The sequence below is a fragment of the Trichechus manatus genome, unplaced genomic scaffold (genome assembly GCF_000243295.1).
Source record: "Trichechus manatus latirostris isolate Lorelei unplaced genomic scaffold, TriManLat1.0 scaffold00001, whole genome shotgun sequence".
NCBI classification, from domain to species: domain Eukaryota; kingdom Metazoa; phylum Chordata; class Mammalia; order Sirenia; family Trichechidae; genus Trichechus; species Trichechus manatus.
In genome coordinates, this window is record NW_004443937.1 from 28,480,802 (window position 1) to 28,507,781 (window position 26,980).

Here is a 26,980-nt window from a genome sequence, read left to right on the forward strand (position 1 = left end):
TTTTTTTTTAAAGGAAGCTCTGAATTTGTTGTTGATTTTTTTTTTTGGTGATAGAGAATCTATGGGCATGGATCAGGAAAGGAATTGGCTTGTTGGTGAGCTCTTAGGCCTCAGGTAGGACCTGCACACAGGGTGCATGTGTGTGACAAGAGACAAGACTAGGGTGATAGGCCGGGGCCCACTGGTTGAAGACCAAATCAGCCATTGAGGAGTTTGACCTGTATAAGTTTCAGGGGGTCTGGCTACCTCCTGAAATCAAACAAAAAGTTTATGACTATGTGCATTTTTTCCTAGGGATGAGATGTTAGATTTTCAATCAGATTTACAAAGGGGATCCATGCTTTAGAAAACTCAGAACTTGCACAATTGGAAGGTCAGAGAAAGAAAGCATTTATTTTGGGTTGTAAAGTGTCTTCTGGTTAAATATGATGAATTAAAAACATCTCTCTGCTCAGTCTTCTTACTGAACTAACTGAAAACTGCAAGAAAAACAAGAAACAGAAAATTCTACCTTCAGCAAAACTAAGAAACACCCATAAACCAAAACATGATAAATGAAGAATGGTTTCCAAGTATAGGGAAAATTATTCCAGGGTAAGGGAGAATCCTAGAAGGGGAAACTTGCCTCTGTGGAACTAGGACAGAGAGGTTAGAGTCTAGAGGGTCCAAACAAGTAATTTGTTTCTTGGACTGGCTAGGAAAGCCAACATATGTGGGGAAGCTTAGGAAATATTCCTGAACTCTGTATGATGCCAGGGAATTACTAGGGAGATGGGGTTATCCAAGCAATTGAACAGAGTGTGGCAGTTGGAGGGTGGAGGAAAAGGAGAACCATGGATTACCAGCCACTCTGCAGACAAAAGAAATCAAAATAGGTATAACTGGTTTCCCTGGAGAAGTAAACAGAATAAATGAAACACAAAAAAATATTCAAAGACATAATACAAGAAAACATTTTTTTTCCCTGAAATAAAAAAAACATATAAATATGTAGTTTGAAAGTGCACACGGAGTTTCAGGAAAAATAGATAAGGAATACGTTTTTTACTGCTGTATGTATATATTACATATATATATTAACACACATTTGCCAGTTCAACATTTTACATTTTTCAGATGTACAATTTAGTGATATCGATTACATTAATCATATTGTGCAACAACCACCCATAATTGTTGCCAAATTTTCTATCACCATAAACATACACTCACTGCTTCCTAAACAATGGCTGCCCTCTTGCCCCCATTAACCAGTAATAAACTTTGGTCTCTATATATTTGCCAATTTTTGTTATTTTGTATAAATGAGATCATACAATATTTGTCCTTTTGTGATTGACTTATTTCACTGAGCATAAGGTTTTAGAAGTTTATCCGTGTTGTAGCATGGACCAAGATTTCATTTCTCTTTATGGGTCAGTACTTTTCCATTGTATGTGTGTATAACATTTTGTTTACCCATTCGTCCATTGATGGACAAGTAGGTTGTTTCCACCTTTTGGCCATTGTGAATAGTGCTGCAATGAACACTGGTGTACATGTGTCTGTTTGTGTTGCAGGTTTCAGGTCTCTTGAGTATATACTTAGGAGTGGAATTGCGGGATCATATGGTAGTTCTAGTGGCGCAGTGGTTAAGAGCTTGACTGCTACCAAAAAGTCACAGTTCAAATCCACCAGTCGCTAGTTGGAAACCCTATGGGGCAGTTCAGTTCTGTCCTATAGGGTCACTATTAGTTGGAATTGACTCAATGGCAACGGGTTTGGTTTGGTTGTTTTTTGTGGTAGTTCAGTGTTTAACTTTTTGAGGAACTGCCCAGCTGTTTTCCATAGTGGCTGTACCATTTTGCATTCCTACCCTCAGTGGATAAGGGTTCTAATTTCTCTACATCCTTACCAACACTTGTTGTCATCCTTTTTTTTTTTTTTTTTCTTCTTGATGTTAGCCATCCTAGTGGGAGTGAAGTGGTATCTCATTGTAGTTTTGATTTGCACCTTTTAAGTAGCCAATGGGAGCCCTGGTGGCGCAATGGTTAAGAGCTTGGCTGCTAACCGGAAGGTTGGCAGTTCAAATCTACCAGCTACTCCTTGGAAACCCTATGGGGCAGTTCTACTGTGTCCTATTGGTCGCTATGAGTCAAAATCAACTCGATGGAGTTTGGGGTTTTTTTTTGGTTAATAGCTAATGACACTGAGCATTTTTAATATGCTTGTTGGCCATTTGAATATACCCTTTGGTGAAATATCTGTTCAAGTCTTTTGCCTATTTTTTTATTGGGTTTTCTTTTTGTTGTTAAGTTGTAGAAGTTTTACATCTTTTGGATATTAGATCTTTGTCGGATATATGGTTCCCGAAGATTTTCTCCCAAGCTGTAGGTTCTCTTCACTTTTTTGATAAAGTTCTTTGATGAACAAAAGTATTTGATTTTTATGAGGTCCCATATCTATTTTGTCTTTTGCTGCTCATGTTTTTTCTAAATAATGTCTTACAATCCATGGTTAAAAACTAGGCTCCACAGCTACATCCCTATGTTTTCTTTTAAGAATTTTATGGTTTAGTTTTCACATTTAGGTCCTAGATAAGGAATATTTAGCCTTATATATTGGTGAAATTACTGGCTTCAAAGAGAAAAAAAATAGAGTTCTGTTGCATCCAGAGGAAAAAAATTAATATAACAATAAAGGGAGATAATTAGGCTGACCCAGAGCTTTCCAAAGCTATAGTCAATGCTAGGAAGCAGAGGGGCTTTATCTGCAAAGTGTTCAGGAAAAGAAAGTGTGAACCTAGAGTTTTATATCCAGCCAAGCCTTCGTTCAAGTTTAATAACCACAAAAATATTTCCTGACTTCAAGAACTCAGGGAACATAGCTCCTATGAGCCTTTTTAAGTGAGCAAATGAGTGAAACTGGTAAAGATAAGCTCCATAAGATATAAATTGTGAAGTTATGATTAAAAGACCAGTAACCCCTCAACAGAGTCCCTGGACTGAGGAGAGTGCATCCATGCTCACTTGCCCTCAGGTGAGCCACCATTCACACACTGTCTGTTGCAAGCACCGTGGTGCAAGAAACATTTAGTCTTCGGGAGGTCTTTCCTGATGACTTCCAAAGTTATACTGAGCTCGTGGCATTCAGTGCTTCAGCTGACTGATGCCCATGTACCCAGGATAAGCCCCAACTTGACAGCTCTTGTAGCTCTGGGAAAGCCATGGGATGGAGGTAAAAGTGGAACTGAGGAGAAGGGTCAAAGGTAAACACTACATGCATCCACTGGTCTCTCTGGTGACTATATACATTCACTGCTGTCTTTCTGGTGAGGGATGAATTTGGCCTGAGGTGGGGCCAGTCCAATTCCTGTACTTCCAGGAAGCTGCAGATTACTTGAAGTAGGTCTAAGAGTTTGGTTTTGTTCTGTGTCATAAGTGACAAGTCCATGGCTTTTATGCTTATGTGTCCTACTCCTGGATTCATGGTAGCCATCACTGATTGATGACATCAGTCTCTCCCACTGATCCTTCCCAAACTCAGCCCTCCAGTCTATACTACCAATTAATTACAGTTAGAGGAAAGTTACTCCCATTTCTCATCCTTGTTCTGGACTCTGGAGACTGGCTGAACCTGAATGGAACCAAGACCAAATCAGATTGTCCTGAAAGATGCTCTCAACTTAGTGGACCCGCTTGGGCCTCAAGGCTGGGGAGTGAGGTCCCCAGGGCTTGCTCTCATTGCAGTTGTGGCCTGGCTCCCACCTCACTTCCAGCTTCCTGGCAGTTTCTCCTCTTCTGTCAGCTTCCTCTGAGCTGTGTTTGATGGCAGCAACTCTTGCTCCTACCACATTCTTCCCTCTTCCCTCTTGCCACATTCTCCTCCTTTTTGATCCATGTGCAGTCTCATCCCGAACTCTTTCCTCAGCAACAGCAAAGTAGCCAGAGCTCATTGCTTTAAACATGTTCTATGCTGGGCCAGATAGGCCTTCATGGGACCAATTGAGGCTTGTTGTTTGGCCACAGGAGGAGTCCCATGTGTCAGACGTTCCTGTATGGATGGCATAAGTGGAGGTGGTGGGCAACCAGGTAACACTAATGGCTTCTTCATGTGGGTTTGCCTGCTCAGGGATGTGAGTGCCTGATACCCAAGTGCATCAGTACATGCATGCTGTAGAAACTGTCTTCAGGCTGGCATGGTGCCTTGTTCCACCTGTACTTCTGGAGTCTTTGATCTTGAAACCTCAACCTCACAGCTTCAAGGGACTGGGAAGTTAGGAAGGAAATATGCCAGCCTCTTGGAGAGCTCTGCTTATATAATGTTGCCCTGCTTCCCAGGAACCTTGGGTGTGGCACCTTCCCTCCCCAGCCAGCAGGTCATCCCTTGGCTCCAAGACAGCATCTCAGAGACTCATGGTCTGGCTTCCTGTCCAGTTACAGGCTCCTTCTGAGTGCTGTGGCTGAGCATTTTGGAGAGCCTCACCTCTGCTGTCGCAGTCAGGAAACCAGATGAGATGAGGCCAGCCTTCCATGACCTGGGGCCTCCTTGTCACCTCTCTAAGTACACCTTCCACAGGGCAGTGCTGGTGGCGGTAGAGAATCTGGTCTGGGCAATCAACTATATTGAGGTTTAAGAATTCCCTCAGCAGTGGCCTCCAAACTGGAGCACTCTGCAGGGGTTGGCACCAGGCAGTCAACTGAGGCATGGGGAGAAAATATGAAAACTGCTATTTACATTTATTTTTTTATCTCATCCTTTAAAACTTTTCCAGTTGGGAGGGTGTGTTTTATCAAATATATGTGCATGCAGTTTATGGATAAATATTCATATGCTGGGGATGCACAAACAGATTTTATTGATGGAGGTATGTGATCAAAAAGACAGGAGGCCACTGGCCTAAAGGCTGGGTTGGTCAAGAAATGTTTTCTTTTGTGAAAATTGGAATTTTTTTTCTAAGCCCCAACTTTCCGAATTCTCTCATCCATTCCTGAGAGTGGAACTCTGGGACCCAGGACCAGGACCCTGGCATCACTATTCTACAGCCGCTGCTTCTCTGCCTCAGTGCACAGGGACCATTGGGGTGACACGATGGTTCTTCCTGGCATGAGCCTCAAAGGAGAGGGACCACCCACAGCATTTGCCCATCTGTAATTGCCTATTACAGAAAGGTCAGCTATGAATTTCTCAAAACCTTGTTTGAAGCTGTGGGGCTCTTCCGCTCTGACTTAGAGAAACACTTTCCTTAAGGTCACTCCCCTCTCAGTGAACAAATATAGCCATTTAATGGTGTAAAACTTCTCTTTCAGATGTTCTGTTGGAGGTGGTGGGGGGCATGCTCTAGAATGCTGCCATGTGGAGCCCAGCTTGGTTTCCCACTGGAGCCTGCACTATCTCCATCCTCCCGGCTTTTCCTTCCAGTCTGCTTCAGCCTGAGCAGACCCACCCTGAGTAAAGCAACCAGAGCAGCGCCAGGCTTCTTCCCACCATGGACCAGGGCAGGGCAGCCTCGTCTCTAGTGGCCCTGCTCCTTGTGGATGTGCTTGGTGTCTGGAGCACCTTTTGCTCTCTGGAACATGTTGGCCTCATGCCTTTCCTGAGGGCTCCTGACAATAGGGAGCCTAGCATGCGACCAGTGCAGTCTGAATTACCTCCCCCAGTCGTGGTCATGGTGTGGGACAGGCGGCCACAGAGATACTGAGGGTTGCTGAGAGGGAGGCTGACTGAGCTGGCTCTGTGCCCCCTCCCCAGCAGTCCTCCTGTGGCCAGCAGCTTCTTCCTGTGGTAGCACACAGCTTTAAGTTAAGACTCCTTTCTGATCAGCTAATGGCCCTAAATGCTGAAAGGGAGAAGGGCTGGTAGACATCTGGCTATTTCTAGGTCTTCTACCATTTTTGGTCATCTTTGAAAAATTATTTATCCCTACATAAGGCATTTTTAGTCTTCCCCTGCTCAGCTGCCAGGCGTTTTGGAGACTATGTCAGCCACTTCTTCACATCTCTGTCCTTGCCTTCCTTCTCCATCAACTCGTGCTCCTGTGTCTTTTCTGCTCTATGGCAGCATCCCTCTCCCCTCACGAGTCCTTACCCTCCCCCCCCAAAAAAAAAACCCATTGCCGTCCTCGAGTCAATTCTGACTCATAGATGAGTCCTTACCCCAGCCCTCCCCAAGTAATAGAGCTTCCTGAGGCTGCTAGGAGGGACATTGTCCTTACGGGGCCTTACTGCTGCTGACCCATGTGCACGAGACCAGGTTTTCCCTGGGGTTGGGCTGGGTCCTGCCTGTCGGCACCTCCTTCCTGTTTCCTTGCTCTCCCGCCTCTTCTGCCCAGCAGACACGTTTTGGTGGAGACCTTTATTTGTACTCCTTACGGAGAGCCTCCTGGAGGGCTTGCCTCATCCCTTCTGAGGAGGCCCTGGGCTATTCCAGCCATCCTGACTCCCTTGGGATCTGTGTTTAGGGATGTGGCACTGACAGTCATGACCCCTGGATCTTCTACCATGGACCAGCCCTTGTGTTCAGCAGGACAGGGATCTGGCCCCTACCGAGCTGGGCTTGGGCATTCATGGTGTGTGGCCTTAGACTCATCACAGCACATGGCATTGTTGAATGTCCCTCCTCATGGGAGCTCCTCCAACCCTGTGTGGTCATTCTTTCATTCACCTTTCAATAACTGCTCTCTTTCTGGGATCTCCTTTGCTTCCATAAATGTTGGTGCTCCCCACAGATCTTTCCTGGACCACTGCTGTCTGTGTGATCTCACCTTTCTCTGAGACTCACCTGTGAAATGAACCCTCAACTCTACCAGATAAAAATATCTAGACTTACCCCAAATTAAACCCATGTTCTGACCCATATTTCCTGAGTCCCCCAACTCAACAAAACCAAACACAAACTTGTGGTTTGCTGTTTAACTCCCCAACCCCCCACCCCCATTAGCTTCTCTCTCTGGCTCCCCCATCTCAATTAATAGCACTATTCCTCCTTGGACCTCAGAACGCCCCTACTGGACCTTCCCTCCTTCTCACCCCATGGACTGTCTTCTTATTCTCACTGGATCCCCTGCCTCCAGTCTCTCCTTCTTCTCCTTGACACAGAACTAGCACACTCCCCTGTTTGAAAACCTTAGAGGCCCTGCTGTCCTGGCTCTTCCCATTTTAGCTCTGAGCTTCCCAACTTACTTCTTGCAGTTAAACCCACAGTTGCCAGGAACTGTTCTAGGTGTGGGAATGGCAATGACTTACAGCTTCAGTGTCTGTCCTGCACAGCCACCCAGACAGAGCATGCCCTGGCATTCCTCGGAGCCTTTGCGTATGCTCTTCCCCTGCCTGGCTTTTACTAGGGGAGAACAGCCCAGTTTAGATGGCTCCTCATCCACCAGCCTTCTCAGACCCACCTGTAGGAGTCATCTGCCCTTCCCCTGGACCATGTGGCAGTTTGTCTTGCAGTGATTTGTTTGCACATCTGTCTCCTTTCTAGATTGGGGACTCTTAGAGGACTGAATCCCTGTCTGATTCACTTTTTAAACAATTTATTTTAATGAAATATTAAATAGGTATTTATAAAGAGTATTATAATACTTATAAAATATGTATAAGATGTAAATGAACACCTGTGGACTCCTCTCTCATTATAAGAGAGAATTCCTTTATGCCATCAATACCTATCACAGGGCCTGGAATTAGTCCAAGGGTCAGTAAATGTTTGTGAATGACTGAATGTCTGAATACTCGAATGAATGAATGAAGGTGTTGGAATCATTTTCTCTGTGAGCCTCTCAGTGTTGCTGGGCAAGCTCCAGGTTAAGTGGTAATACCTAAATGATGTCCCTGCTCTAATTCAGCCTCACTTTGGGAGCTCACTGTACTATTCATGCATCCTTCTGTTCACTCCACTCATATATGCTTATTGAGTGTCCACTCGATGCCATGGATGGTGCTGGTTCCTGGGGATATAGTGAAAAGGAAAATAGTCAGAAACTTCTTTCCTAGGGTGCTTCCACTTAAACAGCTCTTCCAAAAAAAAGAGTCCAAGGAACCCAAATCACAGTGCCTCTCACCCCTCTACAGCTATACTGTGCTCACCCAGAGAGGCAGTGGGGGACGGTGGTTAGGGCATGGTCGGTGGCCTGGATGTTGGAATCCCAGCTCCACCGATTTAAGACATGACACCGTTGTAAATTACTTAACATCTATGGGCAGCTGTCTCTGTAAAATGGGCAAAATGGTTCTTACCACATGCATTTGCTGTAAGGCTTAAAGGAGTTAATATGTTACAGGTACTTGGCACATGATTGGGCTCATGGTGAGGGCCCAGTTGATGTTACCAGTGCTGTTCTTAGCAGAGTGTTCTGTGTGGTGGGGCTGGGGTGGGGCTCGTGTCCAGGGAGGACCCCACGTATCATCCTCTGCAGTCGTCTCCTGTATAAGATCAGATCTGGGGAAGGGCTGAGGGCCTTGTCAGACACATGCCATGTTTCTTCAATTCTAAAACACCTTTGGGCTACATTTTACTGTTTCTAAGTCATGATGTGTCTGCAGTCCATCCATTCAGGAAACACATAATGAGCATCTAGTGTGTACCAGGTACTGCGCTAGGCACTAGGACGCAGTTGTGAACAAAGCACACAGAGGCTGTGCCCTCAGAAAGCTGGCAATCTAATGCAGGGATCATAGTACACAAAAGCAATAAATACATTATACAATGAGCCAGAAGATGCTCAGTGCCATGGAGAACAAATGCAGAAGGACAGAAGCTGCAATTTTAAATAGGATGGTCAGGGAAGGCATCCCTGAAAGGATGCCACAAGGGAGTGAGGGAGCACGTGCCAGCAGAAGGAACAGCAAATGCAAATGCCCAGAGGCACAAGTGGGCCTGGCATAAGGAAAGTGGAGTGAGCGAGGGAGAGAGTAGTGGGAGATGAAGCCAGAGGGAAAGGAGCCAGATCTCACGGAATTTTGTGGGCTGTTGTAAGGCCTTTAGCTTTTCCTTGGGGAGAAGAAGAGGCTGTTGGAAAGTTTAAGCAGAGGATTGATGTGTTCTGACTTCTATATTTAAAAGATTATGCTCGCTGTTGTGTAGAAAGAAGACCATAGAGAGGCAAGGGTGGAAGCAGAAATAACAGTAGCTTGGACCAGGTTGGGTGAGGAGGCAGTGAGAGCGGTCAGACTCTGAAGCCTGATGGATTGACATGGGATAAGAGAGGAAGAGAGGAGTCAGGGATGACTCTAAGGGAAGACTGTGGGAGGAGCATGTTTGGAGGAAGATTAGGGGCTCACCTTGGACGTCTCAAGTTTGAGATGCCGACAAGACATCTCAGTGAAGATATGGAGTTGGCAGTTAGATAAGTCAGGAGTTCAGGGGAGGGGTCTGGGCCAGAGATACACATTTGGTAGTTTTCAGTGGGAGATGGGATTTAAAGCCTTGAGACTGGGTAAGCCTTGAGACTCAGGGATTGAGTACACTCAGAGAAGCTAATTGGTGCAGAGGCTGAGCCCTGGGTCCTCCAGTGTAAGAGGTGGGGCCCTGGGGCTGGGAGATGAGCAAAAACCTGTAAACGAGATTAGAAGGGTGTGACTATGTGGGAGAAGGAACTTGGCTTCCAGTGGAGGACTTGTTTCAGGAAAGAGAGAGTACTCAGTGGTCTTGAGTGCTACTGATGGTCAAGTGAAATGAAGAACTGAGAAGTGACTGTTGGATTTGACAGTGGGGAGACAATTGGTGACCATGACCTGAGCAGTTTCTGTGGAATGATGGGTGAAAGCCTGGCATCTCCTCCAGCCTGTTTGAGTGGATTGAGAAAGAGGGAGACGAGGAACAGGAGGCCGTGAGCGGAGATAACCTTTTCAAGGAATCTTGCTGTAAAGAACAGCAGAGAAATGAGGCAGTAGCTGAAGAGAGTCAAACTTCTTTCTTTTTTTTTTTTAGGATGGGGAAAGCATGTTGGTATGGTAATTGAAATGATCCAATAGAGAAGGAAGTGAATTCTCAAGGAGAGGGGAGAATCTGTGAAGGTGAGAAGTGGGCCTTGGGAGCAGGAAGCAGGCAAAAGTCAGGAGACAGAAGCCGAGAGGCTGTGGACACGCCAGTTCCCCTCTGTTGGCTCTGCCTTATCAGTGAGAGGGCAAGCCGGTTATTAGTGAGAGTGAAGAGACAGGAGGCTGGAAGATGTTAGAGGCTTGATATGTTTCCTAAGGCTGCCATAACAACATACCACAAACTGGTGGCTTAAAACAATAGACATTTATTCTCTCACAGTTCTGGAAGCTACAAGTCTGAAATCAGGGTGTTAGCAGAGCCATACTCTCTCTGAAGCTATAGGGGAGGAATCCTTCCTCGCCTCTTCTAGCTTCTGGTGGTCTCAAGAGTTCCTTGGCTTGTAGATGCACCACTCCAATCTCTGCCTCCATCTTCAGATGGCCATCTTCCCTTTTTGTCTGTGTCTTTTCTTTTTATAAGGACACCAGTTCATATTGGATTAGGGTCTACCCTACTCCAGTGTGACCTCATGTTAACTAATTACTTCTGCAAAGACTCTGTTTCCAAATAAGGTTCACATTCACAGGTACCAGTGGTTAAGACTTGAACATATCTTTTTGGGGGACACAAATCAACCCCATAACATGTGAGGATCAAGAAGGTGTGAGGAACCATCCAGGAGAATGGGAGAGTGAGGGCCCATGGTCAGGCAGTGGGATCTTCCAGGTGTCATGGTGGCCACTGTGTGGTACGTAGACACATTGGCCACATCAGGCCTGCACGCAGGGAGCATTGCCCTCGCAGTGCAGACTCTGCCAGGTGCAGAAGGCTTTGTTTGTTCACTCTCTGTCCCCACAGCTGAGTTGAAAATTAACTTAAATTTGGATCCCTAATTGTCACATAAAATGTTTCCCAAAAAACTATGTTGTGATGCAACATTGAATTAAAAAGTCACTGTGTCCACAGAAGATTGCTTGTCACGTAGCAGGCAACACAAATACGGTGAAAATTGCTGAATTTCTTTGAAGAAACCATGGACCTTCACCGCCTGGGGAGGGTGCTACAGTCATGTTATAAAGGTTGGAGATGCTCTGGTCACCACCATTCTGGGTCTCATGGCTCGTGGCAGAGATGGCCCAGAGGGGCTAGTCGCAGACTCTGGTTGTTTTACTGAAGAAGAAAGTGGCTGGTCTGTGACTGGATGGATAGGTGTATATTGTTAGTTGATGAAGCAAAGAAATGTTTGATGGAGATTTAATACAGTTTTTCTTTTTTCCAGAAGAGTTGTTATTAGATCAAGGGTGTGTCTCTCCACCAGCAGTTCCTCAGAAATGAGGAAGGACTGCACTGAGTTTCTTGGAGTGGGGGTTCCCTCCAGCCTCTCCTGTCATGGGTCTGACACACCCTCCAGAACAGGCTAGGCCTCCCTAGATGGGCTTCTGATCTCCCTTCTGAAATGGGTTGTTCTAAGACATCTTACCAGTTGGCTCCTGAATCTTTCTGGCAAGCATATGGCCTTCATCTGAGAGCACCAAACTTAGAATCCCCTCCTGTCAGACTCTGCAAGACTGGGGGCACTGGGACAGAAGAGGCCAGGGTAGACCCTGCCCCAGGCAGGTGCGCTGGGCCTCTTCAGTGGCTTGTAGCCAGGCTGCCCTGTCTCCTGGGTGCCAGCATGCACCCAAATGAATACAGACTGGAGCAAGGACAGCAAATACAGACTCAGGGAAACAATATAAAGCAGTGCCTCTGGCATTTTGTACTCAGCCTCTTTCAAGTTGAAAAAGAGGAAAATTGGCAGAAGTGAACTAATCTGGGTCAAAGGAGAAGGGATATAAGGGAATTGAATTTCAGCCTGTCAATTTGCCTTCTGCTTCATCAGACTGCCCAACTCTGCTGGCTCCTGTGCAGTCCGGCCAGGTCAGGACGGAGGTAGAGGGAGGCATAGTGAACCTCCCTTAGTGATTTCTCAAAGGCTGGATCCCAGGACTCTGACTACAGTCTTGCACTAGCAGAAAACTAACACTTCATCACATCTTGATGGACTTTGCCTGGCATCAAGCCTGCTGGAGGGATGCCAGAGGAAAGTTCCTTTGTGCCCTGGTACATCCCTGCTGGGGACAGCATTAGCTAGGCATTGAGATGTGTCCCATCCACAGCTCTTTGGGGTCAACCTATGAAGGGGACAAACCAGGATATAACAGACCTGCCTGGTCAGTGGTTCTGAACTTGGGCTGCATGTTGGACTTGCCTGGTGAGGAAAAAATTCTAATGCCAAGGTCCCACCCTCACAGATTCTGATGTAATTTGTCTGGGGTATGATCTGGGCGTCAGAATTTTTAAAAAAAAAAATCATCCTAGGTGTTTTAATATGTAGGTTTAAAGCCTTGGTACTCAAAGTATGCTTCATGGACCACAGTAGAGTCATCGCCTGGAAGCTTCTTAAAAATGCAGAATCTTGGAACCCATCCCAGATCTACTAAATCAGAACCTGCATTTTATCAGGATATGAGAGGGCACTCATGATCCTGCCATGTGGCCTGGTGCTGAGGGTTCAAGTAGGAGACATTTGTCAGGGCTTAGCATGGGGCATAGTCAGCACACAGCAAATGGTGGCTGTGGTGATGCCGCTGGGCAGGAGGAGGGTGGTGATGGGACTTGGCAGGGTCACCCAACTTAGTAGAGGTCTTTGCACGCTGCTCCTCTAAGATGTTTTGCTAACGCACAGTCGTTTTCAATGTCATTTCAGCGTTTCCAGGAGACTGGACCCCAAGGAGCCCCTGGGTAGCCAGAGAGCAGCTTCCCCAACCCCGAAACAGGCTTCTGCTGCTGCTCCCAGCCATGAGAGCCCCCCGGAGACGAGGGCACAGGGCCCAGCAGGCCAGGAGGCTGATGGCCCCCGCAGAACGCTGCAGGTAGACAGCAGGATGCAGAGATCAGGGCGTTCCCCTTCGGTGTCACCGGACAGAGGCAGCACCCCCACATCACCCTACTCCATCCCCCAGATCGCCCCCCTTCCCAGCAGCACCCTGTGTCCCATATGCAAGACCTCGGACCTCACGTCGGCCCCCAGCCAGCCAAACTTCAACACCTGCACCCAGTGTCACAACAAGGTCTGCAACCAGTGTGGGTTCAACCCCAATCCTCACCTCACCCAGGTAACCACCCTCTGTGCTGCCTCCCCACCTCCCCACCACCCCATCACCATGTCTGTCCTGGTTCCCTTCACCTTTTTCATGAACTCTCCTTTCCTCGTCGTTTCCCTTGGCCACCAGCTCCTGTGTCTTCCTGGGGATGTGTCCTGGCTCCAAGATGTGGGCAGCAGAGAACAAGGCCTGGCCTCAGATATCCTGGGGGATTCCTACATCCCCGAAAGCTTGGGCAAAGCCCCAGGTAGCGAATGGCAGATGCTTTTTGACTTGGTCAAAGTTCAGCCTGGAAAAATGGACTTGGATAGGGTCAAAGACAGTCTTATGGATAACTTTTCCCCATGGACGGTCATGTGGAGAGAGCCACGAGCAGCTGGCGGACCCAAATGGGGCAAATTTTCTTGGACTTAGGCCTGCCTGTCCCTGACTGTGGGCCCTGGAGGGGGATGCTGGTGAGAGGAGCAAGGTTTTAGGGGTGGCAGGGAACTTCCTTCCGTCTGGACTCTAGGTAGCTCTTCCTCTCGCCTTCATTTCCAGTTTACTAAGGGCCTAAGGTAGCAGAGCAGCCACCCATCCCTAGAGAGATGACCTTGGGGTAAAGTAGGGGCCTAGGCCAGGGTCATTCAGCCAGGGTGGCAGTGCTCTGCACTCACCAAGAGACCGCTGCAGGGCTGTCTCCATAAGATTGGCCCCTTGCCTGCCCCAGAGGAACCTGGGTCCACAGCCTCATCCTGGCTTTGTTCAGGATGCTTTGAGTTACTGTGGGATGCTTAGCCAAGCCCATGGAGGCTCTGTTTGGTGACCTGGAGGCTGGGTTCTCCAAGTCTGAATGCATCAGCTGCCTTTGAAATGAACTGATCAGGTTTGCTGGATTCCTCTCTCCCCTCAGGGGTGACCCATGGAAGTCACTGGATCTCCCCCTGGGACTCTGCCCTCGGACAGGATGAAGAGGGGCTTACTGTAGATGTCGGCATAGCCACCTCTGGGATCATCAGTCGCAGGAGTCGTTCGGACCACGGGGGTGGGGGTGTGGTGAGTGAGAATAATTATTCACAGGTCAGGGTCTATTTGTGACATGAGGTGTGCTGTTGGTGTGGGATGTGTGATTCACAAGAGGTAACTGAGATTCTGAGGAAGGAGCTGCTGGTGTGTGGAGATGACTCAGTGCATTTGGAGTTGCTCCTGGAGTGTGGGGGCTTCCTGAGTAGGCGTGCAGGCTCGTGATTATTGCATCTGTGATTAGAAACAGGCCTGTCCCTACACTGATTAGTTAGGTAAGTGTTTGTTGTTCAGTATTTAGAAAAAAAGTGTGATTAAGGCCAGGGACGCTCACCTGTATGTTTCTACCCATAAGAAGCCAGAAGCACTGGGCCTCACTGGAGCAGGAAGAGTTGGCAGGCAGCCCATGCTGCTGTGGGGTGATCCTGCCTTATGCTGGTCTCACCCATCTGGGTCCCAGCTTCTCTGAGATGCTCCCTCAAGCTGCAGGACCTGGACAGCTCTGGGTGGGGTGGGCATGGGTCAAAGTAGAGCCACACACCGTGGCATCAGTCTCCTGGTGGGCATCCCAGCCCTTGCCACACCACAGGCTCCGCCTCCAGGCTCACCCAAGCCTAAGCCCTTCAGTAAGGTGGGAATGGAGCCAGTTTGGCTGTGCCTGGAAAAACAGCAGAGTGAGAGGACTGTGGAGACACTCGGTCCATCTGCGTTATTGTGCTGGTAGGAAGCTGAGGCTCCGGGCCAGGAGGAAAGTGGGGCCTCAAACTTACTGCAGATTCACAGTGTTTGGTGAAGAGTAGGGCTCTCAGCCAAGTACTTTAGGAAAATGCTGGGCCGGACAAATGAGATGGTTCTTTGCTTTGAAACTTCTCGAGGCCATATAGAGAGGAGGATGTCCTCCCATGTACTTTGCTGGGTTCCTGATAGCCTGGAGCACAGAGACTGTGTAGAGATTGGGGAAGGAGCACCCCCTGTTTGCAGATGAGAAGAGAGAGTAGAATGAGTTTTGGAAAGTCTTGGCTTTATTCTGGGTCATTCTGAGGCAACAAACCCAAAACCAGTGGCTAGGTCTCCAGTTTTCCCACCAGGAACTCCCAGCCTCACCTTCCCATCCATAGCCCCTTTTCACTCAGGCTGAGGATGGCTCTGAACAAACAGGGCTGTTGCAGCCACTCTTCTTGGTAGAGGCTGTTTCTTCTTAGGGTTGCCCATTCCTGGTAGCTCAAGGCATGTGAATAATTTAACCTGTTTGAAACCGCAGTAAAGACTGTGGGTTTCCTCTTGAGGTCCAAACATTTCCCACCACCCAAAAGAGACCTTCCCTGTGAGGATGCATTGATAGTAGGAGGCCAGAGGTGTGGTGGTTCTGGGCTGTTGGCACTGAAGCCGATTTAGTGCCCAGTGATGGGATAAAGGCAGGAAGATGGTTCTCCTCTTCTCTCCCTGGATATGGCTTCTTGGACAAATATCTTAAACTTCCTGAATGCCAAATTTCTCTGAAGGAGAAGCAGGACTACAGAGATTGGCCTCAGTGGCTTTACTGATGCCCCATGCCTGCTCAGGCCTGTTAACCCCCCTCTCTAGTCTTCAGTGGCTTACATTCGGGCCTGCCACCCCTTTCCCCACTGGGAGGGAGGCCCTTGTTGCACTTGTCAGGCTTCTGTTCTGCTAGCTGAGGGTAGGAGACAAGGCATGGCCATAAGCCAGCTGGGTGGAGGGTGGGAAGGCCAAGGTTAGGGTGGACATTGGGAGTAGGAGTGAGCTGCTAGAGAGTATGAACATTGGCCTGGGGCAGGCACAGCCAGTGTCTGCCCACTCAGAGCAGCTCCAGCAGCACATCCTGACCTGGAGCTCCTCCAGATTGAATCTGCCCTTACCCTGAGAACGGCATCACAGGAGTGAGTGCTGTGCAGAGGGAGGGCTGGCTACATGCCTGTGCTCCCAAGTCAGATCCCAGAGGCCTCCCAGAACACCACCTGAAGTAAGGCTACAGCCTGTAGCTGGAAGGCCCACCCTCTACCCAGGTGGGGAATGGCAGTGGCTGCCACTCCTAGCCTGCTAGGTCCAGGCAGCTCATCTGCCTCCACCTCCCTTGCTCTAGTCAGAATCACTTACAAACCCCTTTAAGAAGACTGCAAAGAGTGAGCATCGTCTTCCCTCACCTATTCCAAGGTCTGGCCTTTGCTAAGACCAAACTAAGCTCCTTAACCAACTGTGCCCCGCCCCTTGTCCCCCAATGGCAAGCCTTGAGCCTAGGCAGTTACCCAGGGTAGGTGGCGTGGAGAAGACAGGGAGACGACACAGTGGCTCTGAGCCTTTCCTCTACTGCCTGCATCCCACTCCTTTCCTGCAAGGGCAGGGGTGCCAGATGGCCCGGGGATGGTGCTGCGAGTGCAGTGTGGATTCCTCTGCAGTTGCCGCCAGCCTCGCCCCCACCGTCTGCTCCCTCCTGGCCACACTGCTGCCTGGGCCAGAGAGGAGTGAGGAGTAGGTGTTAGAAGGACATGGGACCATTGGTGGGCCGAGGAGAGACAAAGGTGTCCTCCCTGCTGGGCCCAGGAGGAGGTGTCTGCACATGTGCCCAGCCTCCCTTCCCCACCCCCAAACAAAATGGAAGTGGATCTCCAGGCAGCAGGCCCTTTGGGAAGTCTTTCTCCCTCCCACCATATGTCTAGTCCTTGGGCAGTTTGCCTTCCAGTAGCCACCTTGACCCAAGCAATCCCCAAGTCAATAGGAAAATGTCCTCCAAGCTTCAGTTAGTCCTGGGGCAGCCAGCCCTGCTACCAGTCCACACTTCTTGATGACAGGATCTTTGGCCTCTTTGCTGGGACCACAGTAGGGTGGAGACTGGAGCCACTGGGGCCACATGCAGAAGAAGCAGCCTTGTTGGAGTGGGGGCTGCTTCACAGCAGGAGCCATCAGTCATGAAACTCTAACTTTTAGCTATGAAAGAAGGCTGTAGTTATCTAAGAATGAATGTAAAATTAATTCAGAACAGAAAATATGAAATTTGATTCCTAAAACACTTGCTTCTATAGGTGAGGACAAAGGAAAAAGAATGAAAAGAGAATGGAGTAAAAATTGAAGATAGAGAAAAAGAGAAATAAATAAAGTAGGGGTAGGGAGAAGGGGAAGAAGGCATAAGAGGAGAGAAGGCAGGAGAGGGAGGTGATGGAGAAAGCCAGAGGCAGAAGGAGGCAGAGAAAAAGGAAAACTCGTTAAAGTAACCAGTTGCTTTTTGCTATTTCTACCATTCATTTAAGGAGCCTTGGTGGTGCAATGGTTAAGCACTTAGCTGCTAACTGAAAGGTTGGTGGTTTGAACCCACCCAGCGGCTCTGTGGAGAAAGACCTGGTGATCTGCTTCCATAAAGATTACAGCTTAAGAAACCCTGTGGGGCAGTTCTACTCTGTCACATGGGGTCACTATGAGTTAAAAGTCGACTCGACGGCACCTAACAACAGCAACTATTCATTTAGCCCTCCTTTGGTCTGGGCAGGCTTACTCGTATCCGCTTAGGCAGAGGGTGGCCCCTCTCCCTCCTTCCCATCCTTCCCTCCCTATACAAATGCTTTCGAATCCTTATTATAGCCAGGAATTGCCCTAGACCCTGGAGAACCTGGCAGAACTGAAGCAGTCATGGCACTCAGCCCCTGTGGAGCCTCCGGGTCAGTGCGGGAGGCAGCCGTCTGACTAATGACCATACAAACAAATACACAGCCACACCTGGGGCCAGGGCTAAGGAGGAAGACTGGGGGCTTGGTGTGATTCTGTGATAGGACTCTCAGGAGCTTCTCTGAGGAGGGGATATTAGGCAGCAGGATGTTAGACAGGAGCTGGTCAGGAGACAGGTGGAGGCAAGGTGGACCTGAGAATCATGCTTGGTTCATGTGAGGGCCAGGGAACAAGCCAGGGCCAGGGCTACTGGGGTGCCATAAATCAGGACTAAAGGCATGGAGATCTGACTGGGCTGGCTGGGGTATCTAGATGTAGTCTCAAGGGTTTTGGAAGGTGGCAGTGAGGTCAGATGTGCATTTAAAAACACCCTTCTGGATCATTGCACAACATGGTGAACATAATTAATGTCACTGAATTGTACATAAAAATGGTTGAAATGGACAACCCCAATTTTTTATTTATTTATTTTTTATTGTACTTCAGGTGAAGGCTTACAGAACAAATAGTTTCTCATGAAACAGAAGTACACATGTTGTTTTATGACATTGGTTAACAACCCCACAACATATCAACCCTCTAACTTCTCAAACTCTTTTTTTTTTTTTTTGGGGAAAATACACATTGCCAAAGATACACCATTTCGAAAATGTCTACATGCACAGTTCAGTGACATTGACTACACTCTTTGAATTGTGCTGTTATTCTCACTTAAGATGAAGGCTTACAGAACAAAAGTTTCTCATTTAACAGTTACTACAAATGTTGCCCTATGACAATAGTTAACAATCTCACAACACATCAACAATATCCTTGCTCAACCTTGGGTTCCCTATCACCAGCTTCCTTGTCCCCTTCTGCTTTCTGGCCCTTGTTACTGGACTCCTGTACCTCATTAGTCTCATTTGGTTTTACAGGGCTGTCCACTCCCAGGCTGAACAGTGAACCTCGGAGGTAACTTCACGCTGAGCTAAAAGGGTGTCTGGGGGCCATACTCTCGGGGTTTCTCCAGTCTCCTTTAGGCTAGTAAATCTGGTATTTTTTTTGTGAGTTAGAATTATGCTCTACATCCCTCTCCAGCTCTGTCCAGAACCCTCTGTTGTGATCCTGGTCAGAGCAGTCAGCAGTGGTAGCCGGGCACCATCTAGCTGTACTGGACTCAGTCCGGTGGAGGCCTTGGTAGTTGTGGACAATTAGTCCTTCGGACTAATCTTTCCCTTGTATCCTGTTCTCTTCATTCTTCCTTGCTCCCAAAGGGATGAGACCAGTGGAGTATCTTAGATGGCTGCTCACAGGCTTTTAAGACCCCAGACACTACTCACCAAGGTAGAATGTAGAGCATTGTCTTTATAAGCTGTGTCTTGCCAGTTGAGCTAGATGTTCCCCGAGACCATGATCCCCAGAGCCCTCCTCCCAGCATTTCAGTCCCTCAGGGAGTTGCAATTTTTTTTTTTTAAAGTACAAAACAAAATATCTTTCTGGCTGCTGTGTGGAAAATAGCGCATAGTGGGCAGGGGTGAGAGCCAGGAGCCCGAGGTGCTAGGGCTGGGATAGCAGGGAAGGCAGTAGAGAGCTGAAATACATTCCTGGTGTATTTTGGAGGCTAAACATACAGGTTTTGGAAAAGGTTTGGACATGGGGGTAAGGGATAGAGATGGAGAATCTTTTTGTTTGAGCCACGTCAAATTGAAAGTTTCCTGTGAGACATCCAAGTGGTGGAGTCCAATAGCTGACGAATCTAAGACCCTGGCACCCAGCAGACAGGTCGGGACTCGAGACCTGCATTAGGGATTCACAAGCATACACTGACATTTAAGGGGCCTGTCTTCCACCACTTATCTGTTAGTTTGTCATACTGTGGTGGCTTGTGTGTTGCTGTGATGCTGGAAGCTATGCCACCAGTATTTCAAATACCAGCAGGGTCACCCATGATGGACAGATTTCAGCAGAGCCTCCAGACTAAGATAGACTAGGAAGAAGGACCTGGCGATCTACTTCTGAAAAAGTTGGCCAGTGAAAACGTTGTGAATAGCAGCAGAACATTGTCTGATATAATGCCAGAAGATGAGCCACTCAGGTGGAAAGCACTCAAAATATGACTGGGTAAGAGCTGCCTCCTCAAAGTAGAGTTGACGTTAATGATATGGATGGAGTAAAGCTTTTGGAACCTTCATTTGCTGATGTGGCACCACTCAAAATGAGAAGAAATAGCTGTAAACATCCATTAATAATCGGAATGTGGAATGTATGAAGTATGAGTCTAGGAAAATTGGAAGTCGTCAAAAATGAAATGGAATGCATAAAGATCAATATCCTGGCATTAGTAAGCTGAAATGGGCTAGTTCTGGCCATTTTGAATTGAGCAATCTACATTGTCTACTATGCTGGGAATGACAGATTGAGGAGGAATGGCATTGCCTTCATCATCAAAAAGAACATTTCAAGATCTATCCTGAAGTACAGTGCTCTCAGTAATAGGATAATATCCATATGCATACAAGGAAGACCAGTTAATACGGCTATTATTCAAATTTATCCACCAAGCACTAATACCAACGATGAAAAAATTGAAGATTTTTACCTATTTCTGCAGTCTGAAATTGATCAAACATGCAATCAAGATGCATTAGTAATTACTGGTGATTGGAATGCAAAAGTTGGAAACAGAAGAAGTATTGGTGGTTGGACATTATGGCCTTGGTGATAGAAATGACTCCAGAGATCGCATGATAGAATTTTGTAAGACCAACGACTTATTCATTACAAATACCTTTTTCAACAACATAAACAGTGACTATGCACGTGGACCTCACCAGATGGAATACACAGGAATCAAATAGACTACATCTGTGGAAACAGATGATGGAGAAGTTCAATGTCATCAGTCGGAACAAGAATGGGGCCGACTGTGGAACAGACCATCAATTGCTCTTATGTGACAAAAGTTGAAGCTGAAGAAAATTAAAACAAGTCCACAAGAGCCAAAGTACTACCTTGAATATATGCTACCTGAATTTAAAGACCATCTCAAGAACAGATTTCATGCATTGAACACTAATGACTGAAGACCAGATGAGTTGTGTGATGACATCAAGGACATCATACATGAAGAAAGCAAACCCCAAACCCAAACCCACTGCCATTCAATTGATTCCAACTCATAGCGACTCCATAGGGTTGCCAAGGCTGTAAATCTCTACTGAAGCAGACTGCCATCTTTCTCCTGCAGAGCTGCTGGTGGTTTCAAACTGCTGACCTTTTGGTTTGAAGACAGCAAAAGGTCATTAAAAAGACAGGAAAGAAAGAAAAGACCAAAATGAATGTCAGAAGAGACTCTGAAACTTGCTCTTGAACATCGAGTAGCTAAACTGAGTGGAAGAAATAATGATGTAAAAGAGCTGAACAGAAGATTTCAAAGGGCAGCTCAAGAAGACAAAGTAAAGTATTACAATAAAATGTGCAAAGACCTGGAGTTAGGAAACCAAAAGAGAAGAAGAGGCTCAGCATTTCTCAAGCTGAAAGAACTGGAGAAAAGATTCAAGCCTCGAGTTGCAATATTGCAGGATTCTATAGGGAAAATACTAAACCATGCACGAAGCATCAAAAGAAGATGGAAGGAATACAGAGTCACTGTACCAAAAAGATTGGTCAATGTTCAACCATTTCAGGAGGTAGCATATGACCAAGAACCAATAGTATTGAAAGAAGAACTCCAAGCTGCACTGAAGGCATTGATGATAAACAAGCCTCCAGGAATTGACAGAATACCAACTGAGACGTTTCAACAAATGGATGCAACACTAGAAGTGCTCACTCACCTATGCCAAGAAATTTAGAAAACAGCTACCTGGAAAACTGACTGGAAGAGATCCATATTTGTGCCCATTCCTAAGAAAGGTGATCCAACAGAATGCAGAAATTATTGAACAATATCATTACTATCACACACAAGTAAAATTTTGCGAAGGTAATTCAAAAACAGTTGCAGGAGTACATCAACAGGGAACTGCCAGAAATTCAAGCCGGATTCAGAAGAGGATGTGGAATGAGGGATATCATTGCTGATGTCAGATGGATCTTAGCTGAAAGTAGAGAATACCGGAAAGATGTTTACCTGTGTTTTATTGACGGTGCAAAGGCATTCAACTGTATGAATCATAACGAATTATGGATAACATTGCAAAGAATGAGAATTTCAGAACACTTAATTGTGCTCATGCAGAACCTGTACGTAGACCAAGAGGCAGTTGTTCAAACAGAACAACGGGATACTGCATGGTTTAAAATCAGGAAAGGTGTGCATCAGGGCTGTATCTTTTCACCGTACTTATTCAGTCCGTATGCTGAGCAAATAATCTGAGAAACTGGACTATATGAAGAAGAACACGGCATCATGATTGGAGGAAGACTTATTAACCTGCGGTATGCAGATGACACAACCTTGCTTACTGAAAGCAAAGAGGACTTGAAGCACTTACTGATGAAGATCAAAGACTGCAGTCTTCATTATGGATTACACCTCAACATAAAGAAAACAAAAATCCTACAACTGAACCAATAAGCAGCATCAAAATAAATGGAGAAAATCAATTTGAAGTTGCCAAGTATTTTATTTTACTTGGATGCACAGTCAGTGCCCATGGAAGCAGCAGTCAAAAAATCAAACAACGTATTGTATTGGGCAATCTGCTGCAAAAGACCTCTTTAAAGTGTTGAAAAGCAAAGATGTCACTTTGAGGACTAAGGTGCATCTGACCCAATCCATGGTCTTTTCAGTCACCTCATACGCATGCGAAAGCTGGGCAATGAATAAGGAAGACGGAAGAATTGATGCCTTTGAATTATGGTGTTGGCGAAGAATATTAAATATACCATGGACCGCCAGAAGAACAAACAAGTCTGTCTTGGAAGAAGTACAGCCAGAATGCTCATTAGAACAAGGATAGTGAGACTTTGTCTCATGTACTTTGGACATGTCATCAGGAGGGACCAGTCCCTGGGGAAGGACATCATGCTTGGTAAAGTAGAGGGGCAGTGAAAAATAGGAAGGCCCTCAACAAGGTGGATTGACACAGTGGCTGCAACAATGGGCTCAAACATAGCAATGATTGTGAGGATGACGCAGGACCGGGCAGTGTTTTGTTCTGTTGTACGTGGGATCGCTATCAGTTGGAACCAACTGGACGGCACCTAACAACAACAAGGAGCCTGTCTTAGTTTCTTAGTACTACTGTAACAGAGATACCACAAATGGATGGCTTTAAAAAAAAAAAGAAAGAAATTTAATTTCTCACAGTTTAGGAGGCTAACAGTCCAAATTACACACGTGACTTAACCGGACATCCTACCTTGTTTATTTCTGCCTCTAGTAGCCGATAATCCTTAGAGTTCCTGGGCTTCTGGATTCATCTGTTTCTGTCATCTTCAGCTAGTGTTTGTGCTTGCATGTCTCTTTGTCTATGCCACTCTTTATAGCACTCAAAAGTGATTAGGTTTAGGACATACCCTACACTAGTATGGCCTCATTAACATAATAAAGAAAACCCTTTTCCCAAATGGGATAACATCCACAGGTATAACCAAAAACCAAACCCATTGTCTTCAAGTTGATTCTGACTCATGGTGACCCAATAGGACAGAGTAGAACTGTGCCGCATAGGGTTTCTAAGGTTGTAAAATTTTTTTTTAAATTTTTTTTCTTTTTTTTGTTTTTAATTGTACTTCAGGTGAAGGTTTACAGAACAAATAGTTTCTCATGAAACAGTAGTACACATATTGTTTTATGACATTGGTTAACAACCCCACGACATGTCAACCCTCTCCCTTCTCGACCTTTTTTTTTTTTTTTTGGTGAAAATATACACAAAAGGCTGTAAATTTTTATGGAAGCAGACTGCCACATCTTTCTCCCAAGGAGCAGCTAGTGGGTTTGAACTGCCAGCCTTTCAGTTAGCAGCTGATCACTTTAACCACTGAGCAACCAGGGCTTCTTATTTCACAGGTGTGGGGGTTAGGATTCCAACACATATTTTGGGGGGACACAATTCAATCCATAAATGTGCCCTAGGAAGAGATATGAACAGAGAGGAGACGGAGCTGGTATCTGGGCTTCCCAGCACTGAGAAGAAGAACCCAGAAAAGCTGGGAAGGGCAAGCCAAGAAGAGGAGAAAGGCCAGGAGGTGGAGGGCCACCAAGTCCAGGAGAGCAGAGTATTCTGGGGTGGTGGTGGGGGTCAGCTACCAAGAGCCCATCAGAGGACCTCTCGATGCTTCTCTGGGGTGGAGCAACAGTACAACCAGGTGGGTGGACAACGTTTTTCCTAGCATTTTATTATGAAAAATTTTAAACCTACAGAAAAATTGAAAGATTTGTACAGGAAACACCCACAAATCTACCACCTAAATTCACGATCAACACACAACTTCCCTGGCTTTACTATATATCCATCCTTCCCTCTGTTCATCCATCCCTCTGTCCATCTATCCATCCAGCTTATCTTTCTGTTGAAATTCAAAGTCTGTTGAAGACGTTAGTATACTTCCCACTAAACACTTAAACAAGTATATCATTAACTAAAAACCAGAAAACCAAACCCATTGCCATCGAGTCAATTCCGACTCATGGTGATCCTATAGGACAGAGTAGAACTGTCCCACAGGGTTTCCAAGGAGTGGCCGGTGAATTTGAACTGCCAAACTTTTGGTTAGCAGCTGAGCTCTTAACCACTGTGCCACCAGGGTCCGTGTAATTAACTACAGTTCAGTATTTAAGTTTTTTTTTTTTTAAGGCAAAATTTACATATAATGAAATGTACAGAACTTAAGTGAACCATTCCGTGAGCTTTGACAAAAGCATGGACCTGTGTCACACAAACCCCTCTATCAAGATAGAGAACATCCTCATCACCTTGGAAAGTCCCGAGGCCCTCTCCCTGTCCATCCCTGCCCCTGCACCGGAGACAACCACTGCTCTGACTTTTATCATCCATAGATGAAGTTTGCCTGTTCTAGAACTTCATATAAATGGGGTCATATAGAATGCACTCTTGTATAAGGCTTCTTTCACTCAGCACAGTGTTGTTGAGGTTCACCCATGTGAACAACTCTTTTAAGAAGCTTGGCTGAGAAGGGAAGGAGAGCGCACAGACTGTAGCTGGGGAGGTGTGTGGACAGGAGAGGGAGACAACAGCACCTGTCTGAGTTCTGAGAGGAAGGGGACACCCACATCCCACGGATATGGGAAATGGGGTGTGATTGAAGGAGCGAGGCCCAAAGAGGCAGGGTCCAGATCCTCAGTTTGGAGGAGTCATCCTATTATGTGGTTCCTCTTTAACAAATAGAAAGCAGGGCCATCAGCCAAGCCAGAGGCAGGGAAGTGGAGGAGGACAGGAGAAAGTGGACCAGCCATTGTGGAGAGGAGCTCCCTGGAGAGATGGAGTGAGTTAACCAGGTAGCTGTGGGGGCCCAGAAGAGGTTGGCAAGCATAAGTTAATGTATAGTGGAGCCCACATTCCTGGTGCCTGTTCAGCTGTTTGAGTGTAGGTATGTAGTTGGGTCCAGGGATGAAACAGACACAGGTCAAGGGAGCCCAGGCATTTAGCAGAGTGGGACTGGAGTGACGGACCATAGACTAAGCTGGGTAGGAAAGGTTGTGAAGGCAGAGGGGCTCATGGATGACCCAAAGGCAGAGGCTCAGCTACTCCACAAGGCCCAAGGGCTGCTACAGTTGGGAGGCCTGAGGAATGACCTGATAGGCTGGAGGAGGATGGGTACAGGAGCAATTTTAGAGAAGGTGCAGTTTGGCGTGAGGTTGAGGGTAAGGCTGAGGGATGGAGGTGTTGGGTGGGTCAGCCCCGCAGAGGTTGTAGGTCACCTGCAGTGATGGTGAGAGTCAGTTCAGTGGAAGCCTGGGAGGCAAGAACCAATGACTTTTGAGAACAAGAGGCCAGGGCGAAGGAGTCTGGAAGACAACAGCAGCCAAGATAGGGTGTAAGGGGATGGAGAAGTGGTGGGAGGAACGATGGGAAAGGGAAGGGCTGTGCTCCAAGGGTTCCAGGGATTTTAAAGATGGGGTGGGGCACTGCCACATCATGAGGTTCAGAGAGTACAGCTTCTCCTGGAGAGGACAGCTGGGGACCAAGAGGAGTGTGTGGAAAATAGTGTGTAGAGGAGTTGACTGGTCACGAACGGGGGTTTCACAGGGCACAGAGGACAGGCCTGGGAGGAAGGGGAGGGTGTCTAGGGTAGTGTAGGGAGAGTTGAGGGACACTGGGAAGTGGAGAGGCAGATATGCCTAAGGATCAGCAAGAGGATGGATACTCTCCCTCTGTTGGAGCTCCAGGCCAGTGAGGCCTTCCTGACCAAGGAGTGAGTAGGTTCAGCCTCCCCTTTACAAGTCCTGGCCTCAGATGCTGGGCTGGTCCCCGGATCTCCCTCAGGGTCCTGGCCTGGTGAGATTCACACAGGTGTCTTTTGTGGGCCACACCTGGCTGGTCTAGCTCTGGGTCAAGGTGTCCTTGCCCCCATGGAGCCCTGTGGTATATGCTCCCTAAGCCCGAGGTTAGCCAGCTGAGAGTCAGTGGAGCCAGAGGAGCCGGGTGCTAGATGGGGCAGGTGACATGTCCAGTGCTGTGAGGAGTGTGAGGGCCCAGGCAAGCCCTGCCTCCCTCCAACCCACCTGCCCTTGTGGTCCAGGGTCCATACTGGGGTATGTGCCTCCTGGGGTGACCTGGCCAGTGACTCATAGCCTGGAAAGGCTTAGAGTCAGGGTGGCCAGTGGGGCCCTCTGAGGAACCTCTGGATTTTGCAGAAGCAGGTAGGATGCCTTTATGAGCTCTTCCTGTGATGTTTCCACTTGTACCAAAATGGAAAGCATGAATGTGCCATCAGGCATGATGTCAGTGCAGAGTGATCTGACATACTGAATGCCTGTACTCTGGAGGAGAGCTGGGGCTCAGAGGCAAGCCGCTGCTGCTTTCCACAGGAAGGAAGGCTAAATGATGTCTGCACCCCTCCGTTTTCCTGGTGGGGAGATGGGGTGGGGGAGTAGGAAGAGGACCTGTTACTGCTAGGGGCCCTCAGAGCTGCCCAGCAGCCATGAGGTGATGATGAGTCAGGCTCCACCCTGAGAGCAGGAGGGCTCCCTGGGCAGCATCCTTTGAGACCAGATATGGCAAGCAAGCTGGGTCGCACCCTCTGAG

General features: G+C 47.3%; 1 protein-coding gene across 1 annotated transcript in view; it reads left to right on the forward strand.

Annotated features, from left to right (window-relative positions):
- Nucleotides 1–26,980, forward strand: part of BSN (bassoon presynaptic cytomatrix protein) — a 109,536-nt gene that overhangs the window by 54,182 nt on the left and 28,374 nt on the right. Inside the window, exon 5 of the mRNA XM_004368726.1 lies at nt 12,707–13,115. Coding sequence (XP_004368783.1) covers nt 12,707–13,115 — 409 coding nt within the window. The remainder of the gene's footprint in view (nt 1–12,706; nt 13,116–26,980) is intronic.